This window comes from Notothenia rossii (genome assembly GCF_949606895.1).
Source record: "Notothenia rossii genome assembly, chromosome: 8".
NCBI lineage: Eukaryota > Metazoa > Chordata > Actinopteri > Perciformes > Nototheniidae > Notothenia > Notothenia rossii.
Window position 1 is genome coordinate 68,066,315 of NC_136906.1, and position 12,606 is coordinate 68,078,920.

The 12,606-nt window shown below is 39.7% G+C and overlaps 1 protein-coding gene across 1 annotated transcript in view; it reads right to left on the reverse strand.

The window, feature by feature from the left end:
• usta (uronyl 2-sulfotransferase a) overlaps positions 1-12,606 on the reverse strand; it is a 52,049-nt gene that overhangs the window by 16,201 nt on the left and 23,242 nt on the right. The window contains exon 2 of the mRNA XM_079641869.1: positions 5,071-5,114. Within this exon, the coding sequence (XP_079497995.1) occupies positions 5,071-5,114 (44 nt within the window). The remainder of the gene's footprint in view (positions 1-5,070; positions 5,115-12,606) is intronic.

Sequence of the window (12,606 nt, forward strand, 5' to 3'; positions counted from 1 at the left end):
ACACACACACACACACACACACACACACACACACACACACACACACACACACACACACACACACACACACACACACACACACACACACACACACACACACACACACACACACACACACACACACACACTCAAAGATTACGTGAAGGCATGCATGGTTTAATTTTCTCTTCTCGTATGATGAATCAGAGATGTCATGTTTTACACACACTCACACACACACCTCATGACTCCTTAAATAAGTAGCTAAGCAATGACTCAATTCAAGTGGATGTGTGTGTCATTCGAAGTTTCACTTAGAAAAATAGACTTGTTACAGTAAAACGTTGCTCGCTTGAAAGAGGAAGTTGAAGCTGTCATGTGTATTGAACATTTTTGCACAAGGGCAGCAAGAATGCACTAATTTGGTAATTATCCCTAAGGGCCTACAAGGTTTACACAAGTGGCCCCTTAAGAATGAAGGCTATCCGAGCGAATGTACCAGTGAGAACAAGAGGGAGAGAAAATGAAAGGCCAGTTAAAAGAATTACGGGAAGAGTGACAGAGAGGAAGACAGGTCACCTACAAGACATCTGGAATATTTATATTTAAAGTGATAGAGATCTAGCGCAAAAATAAATAAGCAAATCAGTTTTGTGTTTCTTAAAAGCCCTTCTCCCTCATCACTTCAAATAAAGCTTTTCTGTAAATCAGATGGAGGGAAACATGTAGCCGTAATACATTCTTGTCAGCATTCCCATTCTGGAATGGTTATTGTGCTTTTCCCAGGGGGAGTTTCTGAATATCTTACAGACTGTATATTTGGACGTCTGACTTACTGAATTAACTAGCTTGTTGTCTCGTGTGGTGGCTAGTTTACACACAATTGGCCTTTTCCTCATTCTGACCTGAAATGATTATGAATATTTAGATAATCTTAACCCACTTTAGCTCTGGTTCTGCAGACAGTAGTTCCTAGAAGAGTTCAGCACGGACACACAAACTCACACACTCTTCCAAAAGCAGCAGTCCCACCCAAGTACAGGCTCTGTAATAACAGTGAGAGCCTCTCTGAATGTTTTCCAGAGCCAAGTAGAAAGAAAGAGAAAGTTACAACAGGACGGAGAGTCTAGTAAAAAAAGATAGCGCTGGTGATGGGAAACCAGTTGCAATACAAACTTACAGTTTAGTTCTGAACAAAGGTCAGACAAGTTTCAATCCCACTGTTTTCCCAAAACCAGAGCACTTTACCAGACATCCTTTGAACCGGTTTAACACAATATCAAAATAATGTACATCGCCCCGGGATGAGGTAGGGAGTACTGGAAAAATAATTCACAGGTTCTTCTTACACAAGCTTCCACAAGTTTTGTTGACAGGCATGTTACAGCTTGTGTCACATGCAACATGTTGTCATCCCTTACTGTCAAGCAGTCTTATATATCAGATATCATTTAAAAAACAGACACACACACAAAAAAAAGATCAATGTTTGGAATTTCACTTAGTTTTGGGAAAAGATTTAGAGCCGATAGTAAATGGTTCTCTTGGACAGCAGTCCTACATTCCTCGCTGTTTGCCAAGTAACTCCAGACTTCTCAGCTTGTCACAATAATCAGCCGTATAAAATATATGCAGCGTTTTGCAGGACACCATTCCCTGCTGATATGATGACAAATGACTGTGTCAGAACTCAAACAGCCTGGTATTGTACAACACAAGAATAACATCACAGATGCCATCAAAAGTCCAAATCTCCCGTCGGCTTTGACAGCATTGAAAGGGCAACCTTTGAGTTTGTGCTATTGTTGTTCCCACTCTGTGGAGCTAAGGTCTCTGTTGCACACTGTGAGAAATGTTCGCAGTGTGTGCCAGTAAGGGATTCTGTCAATAGTCTATCCATGTTGTAAAAAAAAGTATTATGTAACAGGGCTGATTTCCACTGTGTCAGTTCTGGGCGCTCTGGACTGTTGTTATGGTATTTACAGCTCTGATGCCATATCTAGTAGAGATATCTAGCAGAGATTGAGGAGATTAGTTGTTCTGCACCTTTTCCTCTTTCCTTCCACATTCTCAGTGTCTTTCTTTTCTAACACCACCCCACACACTTGCACTAAAACCTTTAAACGCTTCAAGCTGTTTTGAGATATTTTGAGAAGAGACAACAAACACACATAAACTATAGTCTCTGTCTCATGGCTTGACCACCCAAAGAATTCTGCCAAATAAATAATATAACAGCCAGTTTGAGAACATGTCCTGGTTCACCACCACTGCACATACACAACCATCTTCCTGCTGCAGTTACTGGAAACCCACAGCAGTACGTCACCGCTAACCTGCACCTTACCGCTTTTGGTTAGCCTTGCTCCCAGTTCATTGCTCTCTACTGTCAACTGCTCAACCCACGCTGAGGGGAGAGCAGCATGTTAAGGTTTCATTCAGGGTACAGTGGAGAATCTCAGCACTTCCTGTTATTAATGATCTATCCATTCATCTCCACTTCCATTCGGAAAAGGAGCGAGGGAGTCTCACTGCTCTAAGTAGCTGTGACAGCGGAGTTTCCATTCACAATGTTTATGTGAATGAAGATGAATTGATTTTCAATGGCTCGGAGGAAACTTTGACTACATTTCCTCACGCTCCTTTACACTTGAACGCAGACACTTATGTGTGACAAATGAAGATCGAAATGCTTTTGTTGGATAAGCAATAACTTACCAAGCTTGCATGGACATTGAATTATACATTAGGACATTTCTGAATGCAAAGGTCTTTTGTGTTGTCTTCTGGTTTCATTATTTATAGAAAATATGTACTCACAACATCACCAAGACTCTTCAAAGTGCATTACAGTTGCTTTTTGTTGTTTTTTAAGATTGAAATGTATCTGATTGGTTCAAAATGAAAGGAAATGTGCTCCATAAAGTGATATTTAGAATCACATTTAAAACACATGTAGAAATGTTGAGGGGACATTCTTGTCATGCTGCCATACACATACAGATCTGTAACTCTATTCTAAGCACTGCGTGGTTTTTCCAAACACTCTCATTTTACGCTGAGCTTTTTACCCAATTTCTAATCTTTCCCTACATTTGCCAGAGCCTCAGCCTTGTGCACTCGCTTGCAATGCGACCGACCTCTGCTGAAATAGAAGATCAATCTCAGCTGCAGCAGTTTGTAGAGATAATGAGAGATGTGGTTGATGTAGCTCTTGCCACTGACATGGCATTAGCATCATCTGTCTGGAATATGAGATGACGACAGATATGGAATCAATCAAAGTTAGCAGCTAATGTATAATTACAGCGAGCCCTGTCAGTGTCTTTGGCGGCTGCAGGTACTTAATAAAGCCTTTAAAGCTACTAAAGGTCAAATCACAAAGGCAGAGTGAAAAGAAAGAGAGAAAGAATAGTTTATTCCCCCCCGCCCCCCGTTGACAATTGACTAGCGGTGCCGGTCGGCCGGTCGAGTTTCCCGGGCTGATTTTTAGTCCCAGTCCGCCATCAGAAACGTTCACAATAATAGGAGCCAATTACTATTTTTGGATTGAAAGTTAACTGTTTTATAATTTATTCACTTTCCTTGTTGGATTTGCAACATTACCAAACCTCTTGATTGATGATCAATTCAAGGCTCTTTTAGGGCAATAATCACTGTAATAAAAATCTAATAGTTATAGTTAATTATACAGCAGGTGGCAAGTGTTTTAAGCCCTGATTCGTGTCTGCAGCTCCTCAGGCTGTGAAAAACCCTGACAAGCGTCATCAGTCTAAGCATAGGGCTGGCAGGTTCTAGCCTAATAGGCAACACCTGGGGCAAAAAACCCATAAAAAATAAAGTTGCTATATGTAAAGTACTTTTTGTGAGCCGTCAGTAATAACCAAAGGTGACCCAGATGGGTATGTCAACATTTATCAGTCAATGTCTGAACATGTTTTATTCAAAAACTACAGACATACTTTACAAAGTAAGTTCATCTTTATTAGCCCCCTCCGCTTCTCTCAGACTTTCCCTTCCATTACAAATCACACTTTTCTTTGTCAAAATGAATTCCAGGGCTTCTGTGTTTGTATAAGAGAGTTAATACTCAGAATCGTTCAGAATTGCCTCAGGACACAGTCAAGCTGTTGCACTCTCAGTTCTGCCTTCAATGGAAAAATGATGGAAGCTATTTTTGATTTATTAAACTTAATTTAAATTAAACTTCTACAAGCCCATAAAATATTGAGAGCTTGGCGTCAACAGTTTGCATAAAGTGAACTGGCACTCAGCTTGATGCAAGTGGAGCATAATAAGTTTGTTCAAATGAAAAATAAACTGGTATAGGGAAAATTCAAACAACAGTGCTCCTGTCAGCCGCAGTTTGTTGCACATAAATAACACTTCTGTTATGTCTATGAAACAAGCATTGTGATGGCATGGTTTTGTAAAGTGGCCAGAACAAGCTTTTCAAAGTAAACATAACTCACAAACAAAGCCCAGATGTGACTTTACATTAACAGCCGCTCACAAACAAACCAGAGATCAAACTTGATGTCACAAGTGTAAGGTGAGCCAAGTGCTAAATGCTATGCCCAGACCTGGAAAATCACCAGCGTCTCTTCAATCAGAACTGGGTAACACAAATAATGATGAAGAAGGGGATCAAATAGGCAAGGAATGAGGTGAAAATGAGGTTGTGATTGATTAGAGGAGGAGATAATGAACAAGGGGCAGACAGGGGAAGAAAGAAGCTGGCAGGGAGAGAAAGAAAGAGTTTAGAGAAGAGATGGTCATGCAGACGTGCAGCTGGAGGAATACAAGGCTTCTGTGTCAGCGTTGAGTGTGTGTGTGAGAGAGAGTGTGTTCAGAGCATTACTGTAGCATTGAAGCCAGGTCTAGTTGGTATTTAGAGAGAGTTTGCACGCAGATCTTTCACACAGACCTAACCCTTATCCTGACTGGACTGAACTGGCTTGGAAACGCAGGGCAGCACATCAGAGACAGAGAGGGGAGGGGGGGAAAAGTCAAAGGTCAAAAAAGCAGAAATTTGGATAAAAGAGAAGGCGCAAAATGGGAAATAACAAAAGGCCAGAGATGAAGACTTACATTTGGAGCAGGAGGGCCGTGGTCATCCAGAAATGTGGATTCACCTGCAAAGACAAGAAGGGATACATGTTAGGATTCTGACATAACAGTAGTTCAACCAGCAGGAATGTTCCATTTGTCTTGCCAGTTTGATAAACCAAAAGATGTTGAGAATGTTGTCGAGAAATGTTGTGTTTCAAAAAGCACCAATGTAAGACATAAATGCATGGCAAATAACCAAAGAACATGTATGAAACAAAGTCATCTCTTTGCTCTTCCCAGTTAAACAATTTCCGCATTTCAATAAGCCGTGGATGTCCAAATGAGGCGGACATCCACAGCCTTTTTTACAGGCTGAGAAAAAATTGCTTTTCCTTAATTGTGGCGACATTAATTTAGATTCATCCAGCTTTAGATCCACTTAACATGTTTCCCCTATCCACACCCAGGAGTAGTAAAAGCTGCACTAAACAACAGGTGGCACTTCACTCCAATACCCACAACACAACAACAACAACTTTGTCATCTACTGCCAATTATACCAACAAAAACGGAGAAGATTTCCTACATTAAGACTGAGGATGTCATGAAAACAAACTCTTTATACAGTATACAGTGAACACTGTGAAGCTGTTTTATGAGAGAACAATAGCGCTCACTAAAAGCTGCCCCACACTTTTAGATTCCAGCTTTTCTGCTCACTTTCCAAATCCAGGCCCTGGCTTCAAACTGCGGCCTTTTCCTTGGTTTATTCACAGGCATCACTTCGCATCACATTTACAACATTCAGGGGGCTCACTCAAGACAAGCATGACAGACAAATTAGGGAGCATGGGGGGAGAAAACTATGGAGAGTAGAAATCGAACAAAGGAAAACAATCTCTCCTTTTGTCTCTGAAATGCTATTTAACATACAGATGTAAATAGGAAGACATAATGCATGTATAATACATTCATTTATACCCAGCAAGCGTTTCGCACTTGCTACTGTAGCCTTGACTGGAAGTGTATTGTATCACTTTGTAAGTAGTGTGTATACATAAGATAGTGGTGTGTAAGCTTTGAGTAATTTGGCTGGATCCAATCTGCCTTAGTTTGGCTCTTTTTAATGTCAAACGCAAACATGGAACCTGTTTGACTTTCTATGTGTGTTGTGCATCGTTAATTCAAGGAGCTGAATGTAGAAGAAAACCTGACACAGCTGCACCCTCAGGTGGTTTTTGAGACTCTCTGGATTTGTTTCTCTTTAAAGACTTGCTCCTGAGGAATGCAAATGGGAGTTTTGAAGCTCTTCTTAGAAGCATTTGAGGTCATGGCTAGGGGATGATTAAGAAAGGCAGACATCTCTGTTTCTTCATCTGTCATCCATCACGGAAAGCCAACCCCCACAACCTCCAACCCTTCCCCACCTCTCGTGTGTGCTTCTCATTAGCATTTCGGATAAGGGATTGGAACTCCTTTTTTTCAGGGGACAGCTGCCCTCTGCCCCCCACCACCCAAAGAGAGAGGGAAATGAACTTAAAGAGCCGCTGTACAGTGCACTGACCCCACTGTTAGCACGAAGGACGATGACACATCCATGGGACTCTTTAATTGAGAAATATTCAGCTCACAAAAAATGAACATTGCAATTTGTGGCAGCTGCATGTTTAGTGTTCCAAATGTTTACCAGGTTTATTATCAATCTATGGTTTGATAACTATGACTATGACTGCTTGGACTGCTCCTCTGTCCATACAGATTCACAGAATTAACCTTTTAAATTAACCAGGACAACATTGACACACAACAACCAACACACGCTCAAAACCTAAATATATATATATGTAAATATGTCTAAAATTAAATGTTCTTTATTATAATCATTTAATCTCTTACATAATTGTGAAAAAAAATCACTTAGCAACTCCAACTAAATCACAAATTATGTTGGATGGATATTTGTTTACATCCATATCAAATTGTATTGAAAGGTTAAACAAATGTAAACCAAAAAGTCCTGTAATGCTCAACACTGTTGCTTTTTAAACAAATAAAAGTCTGACCTTTTTTCTTTTTTTACTTTTATTTAACTTTTACAAAATAAAAAATGTAATTAATACAATGCCATCATTGTTCTCTATGTAAGTATACATGGCAACATAAACTATCCTTAGGTGAATAACAGATAACTTACTTCACTATGATGAAAGTTAATTATAAAGAATAGTGTGTGAATCACTGAACTGGTCCGAACATGAAAAAGTGAAAAAAACTGGTTGAGAGGGGTGGATCTGAAAGAAAAGGATTACTGTAAGCTTCTATCCATCCCAAGCATGAACAAATTGTTTTACCCTGCGAAACAACTGTTAACAATGTGGGCGGAGACTTTTACGTGTCTGTGCTCAGGGGCAAATGTCTCCTAATCCATCCATGTACCTATGTGACATTTTTTGATCAACATGTCAGATAGAAGTATGCTGTTTCCACCTTCATTAAAACACCAAAGGAGGGAAAACAATGTTTTGGAGGCCTGGGGTTTATTCCAAGTGAAGTTCTTGTAAAAGAAAAATATCTAGAAAGAGCACTTAAACGGTTCTCTCAGCTTGTGATGGCCCACCATGTTACTCAACACTAAATGTTGTTGGAAGGAAGAATTCACAGATTAAACAAAGGTCAATGTCACCTTTGAACAACCTCATGGTTGTCGTATGAAGTGTGTGTGTGTGTGTGTGTGTGTGTGTGTGTGTGTGTGTGTGTGTGTGTGTGTGTGTGTGTGTGTGTGTGTGTGTGTGTGTGTGTGTGTGTGTGTGTGTGTGTGTGTGTGTGTGTGTGTGTGTGTGTGTGTGTGTGTGTGTGTGTGTGTGTGTGTGTGAAAGAGAAACAGAGAGTGGGTATGCTAAATGGTTAATTGGATTACTGTGTCACAAGATCCATGGACTGGCCTCTGGCTAAGAGCAGATGCACAACCATTCCTTAGTACAATTATCTAATCAATACTGCATGATGAACTAAATTAATCAGCTATGCTTTAAGTTTTAATCAGCTATTCTGAAGCAGTCACAAAAACAAACAAACCAAAATACACCCAGAACTGTAAAAGCATAGAGTATATGAAGCAGACTGTTATATTTGTACAATGCGTGCTATTTAAGAATGACTACATCAACTCTTTGTGAGTGTGGGTATACGTCCACTCCCACAATAGATTTTCAAAGTGTTTAGTTTTCAGTAAATAAAAAAAAACTGTGTAACTGTGTAATGAAAGCCTGTGCTTTTACGATCCATGACCGATCTTCCGAACACATGGAAGTAATACAAGTTAAAAGCTAATATTGTAGAAAATATTAAGCAATGTCATTTATATGGCAGTACAAAATGTGAAACTTTGATTATTGCCATGAATGTCATTTCTGCATAAATCAAAAATCCAACTGGATCTAATTATTGTGAATCGGATGAGGGAACTCATTGCTTGATTACATTTTTTTCCCATTTATTTTAATCCAAACAAATACAGTAGTACACTACAGCAAACCACAACCACGCATCTACTGTATATCCTTAATATGTGTTCACTAAGTATGAACTGTGTCTTGACAAAAGTGGAAACATCCAATCCAACTTATAAAACAAGGCCAGCCTCTGCCCCTGTCCAATAACTTGTAAAAGCAAATGACCATCTACATCAATTTGTCACCTCATTAGCTGAGTTGTTTTATACCGCAGTGAAAAAATGAATCATGTGTTTGTTGCTAATTCGATGGGCCAATTTACGATGACCTGCACAGCTGAGTTAGTCTCACCCACGCTTGTAGACAATTTTATGACACATTTTCTACCACTATATTTCTGGCTCTGGAACAGAAAGATAACATTGTTAATCCCATCTAAAAAAACTCAGATTAGCTTGGTTTTATGAATTACTGAGCAAATAAATGAGATATGAAAAACAGAGGTTTGGAACCAGGCAGGGAAACAGTTAAGTCATGACATATATTCTTTAGTAGAGAGAAAACATAGCTTGGGTCTGCAGCACAATTACTTGAGTATCATGTTTATGAAATGTAAAATCAAACCAACTGTAAAGATCTCTACATTTATACGGAAATAACCCGTCAGGCTTTGACTGGATCATCCCAGAACAATTCCTTCAGGCTCTGGAATTTTCTCTTTGGTGTTGGCTTGCTTCAGGAATGCTACAGTAAGTTTTCAAATTTCATAAACATGTATTTAGAGCATAAACCATTTCATTTGCTTCGTGAAATTGGGGACCTAGCTAAGTAGCGCTTAGGAAAGAACACATCCCAGAATAGGACGAGTTGGGAGGGGGAAAACCACACAGGAACTGCTGTGGAGTATAGGGCTAAAAGGATAGGCACAGTGTTGAAGTTAAGGGGCCTTTGCTATGCTGTTGGACACGACTCGAAGCAATGATAGAAGGTTACAAAGCTGAAGCCCAGGAATGTTCGGCGAGTATGTGAAAGCAGATTACAGGTTCCACAGACTGTGAAAACTCTCTCATCCTTAACCACATCCTGCTGTAGTTTATGTATCGACCGCAGACGAAAATTAGAGAATAAAAGGTGTGTTTGCTTCACTACCCATTCAGACCAAGGAATATAAAGCCTAGTTTTAAAATTAAACACAAACTGAGCCAAGAGACAAATACATATTTTACGACAGCTCTGCTCTGCTCTGCAGTTCAAAATTCCATAACTTCTTGCTGGTCCAGCTGTTTGAAACACACCCAGTTAACTAAAAGATGTCTGAGGTTACAGTCCTAACTAAACATTTGTGCCATGATAGAGAGCATCTGCAAACAAAGTCAGTGGACGGGTTAAATACAAGCGTTTCTGCTAAATATGTTTGTGTGGTCACCCAACCCTTTGATTTTGAGTGAGGGAGCGGCCCTCCATTAAGAATTGTAGCAGGACCCATCTACCTAATTACAGAAGAGAGTTAAGCTGAGGGTCAGGGTCGCCTCCCACTACGCCCTCATCCACATCACCTCTCAGTCACCCGAGAATCAACAATGGTCAGAGCTTTGTGAATATAAATAGAAAAGCTTTGCCGTTGACATGTTATTGCAGGTGCTCAAAAAACCCAAACCTGGTAAGGAAGTTAATTTGTGGACTCGAATGGAGTAGGAGGAGACAAATTCATCTGCAGGGGTTGGCACACTTCAGGATGACTGTCAGCATGTCATTTGTGGACACTAGTGGTTGCCACGGTGTATACTGTATGAAAGGGACGTACCACTGATCTGATGACCCAGCAAAGCACTGTTGACTCCGGCTGCGCAGCCGAGAATCCAAAAATAAGATGCATACTTTCAAGAACAGGAACAGAGAATTGTTGTTATTATTAGTGCAAAGAAAAGAGGAAACAAAAAGAGTATCTTGTATAAGAAAACCATCGATGTGAATACCTGTGTCTTTATGTTTAAAAAAAATTACCGGGTAAATTAATGTTTGCACTTAACAAGACAAACACACCTTATGACAAGCTATAGCTTTCATAACAGACACAGAATAATTAACATCATTTATTCAAATCTTGCATGTTTTTTTGTGTTAACAGTTGATCAGGTTCTGTATTTGGTCACCAGCATTTCAAACTTTACATCGAGGATAACGCACTCTAACTGTCCCTCTCAAATTTCCATCAGTAGATTTCACACTTGACAAAGACCCCGGCTGAGTCATTTGATGTTTCAACATTTGAAGAGGCACTCGATGAGACTGAATGAAGCCAAGCAAAGTGAATAAAATCAAGAGGAGCATCACTCAAAGGCCATGTTGCTGTAGGATTCCTGCATTTGAAGTTTGAAGGGAAAAGAAGATTTCCATCACTTTCATAATGAAATGTCACAGCACGGAGCTGGGAAGGCTTTCCGGGTGCGTTTTACGAGGTGTTTTTGCAATATAATCAATTTAATGTGGGTGAGTAAAGTGCACTGAGTATTGCTCTTATGGCCACTAAGCCATTACATTTGTCTCTGCATTAGAAAAAACACGTATAATTCTTGACCATGTGAGACCCCACTCAATCTGACGGACTGTCACATGTCCACTGACTTTCTCTGAAGCCAAAGCTTTGAAATGAAGAAATTAGCCATGAAGTAGAAAATTGGGTAAACAGTTGAAACCCTAATAGATGTCTGACGCCACACAGCCAAAGGAGAAGTAATCACTCATCAACTAGTCGGGCAGTAATGTGGATGCTTTTTTTCAATGTCTATATTATAATAATAGGAAAAAAAGATGTACGAATCTGAAGTGACTGTTAATCACAGGATGTGATGCTGTCAGGGATGTCTGATAAACGACATGCTCTGTCAGCTACTTATAGCTAATTCAGTTCCTCTTCAGAGAGCACCAGAGTGCTTTGCGGTTTGTACCTCGTCTCTGCTTGTGGGCATTTGGGCCCGACACCAGCAGTCTTACCAGCCTTTCCTTATGGATAAAGAGCCTGCCGGCGGCCACTTTGCCTGACCAGTGCTTTTCCCCACATACCCATATAAAAGAAGTCAAATGGAGGGGACCTTTAAAGTTTAAAGTTTTACTTTTAGATTTTAGGGAAGCTACAGGTATATTTTTGTGTATGTATATGATGTATTTGGCATAGAAGTGTGTTAAGCATGGTATGTTTTGGGGTAAAAGCACATTATCTTCTTAGCAAAACACAAGAAACAAGTAAATGTGATTTAAGTCTTAAAAAAATCTATTTCATTTTTGAATATTATAATATAAGATAAATAAATAGTGGTAGACCTTCCTAAAACAACCACAGCAGCAGTTACCCTTCAACAGCCAACCCATTAAACAGACCACAACTGGGCAACTACTTGGCCTCTGTTGCTTTGCACCAACAAGTTGCTCTCTCTCTCTATAAATCCACACTATTTTCCGTGTTATGAATCAAAACAGCTGTCCTAATTGATTTTGTCTGAGAATGCCCAAAAACACACAGTATATTAATCCAACTCAAAAGTATAACTGTGAATCTGGAGTTTTACTTGCATTGGTATGGAATATAAATTGTTATACATTTTTGTTTTTATTTCACCATATCTTATTTGTTAGTTTACTGTAATAGTCTTTCAATGTATCAGCAGTCTGGCTCGGCTGGGGTCGGAACAGAAGGTTCTGCCTGAGTGAAAGAAGCCAGAAAAACACCCTGCTTTAATTGTTTGTTTACGATACAGCTCCCTTGGCTCTTTTTTTTGGCATAACAAGCTTGTTTATCTCTTTATCCCTGTTCTTCATCGTCTACACGGAACATAGTGCTGCTGACCAACAAAATAACATTACTTTGGAAATGCCACAAAGCTCAATATATGCAATTCCCTTTCTATCACTAGTAGAAACAGAATATTTCCCCCAAATAGATACAACTGGAAGCAATTAGCAAGAACAGGGATGAAGGAATTGGACAGAGAAAAAGGGATTACAATGCTATTAAAATTGCTTTCATCATGACAATGTCGACTGAAAACATCAGCCAGTTTTGGGAACTGCAAATTATCTACACCCTGGTTTTAGGATTCGGTGGTGATGCTGCTGACTCACTTAT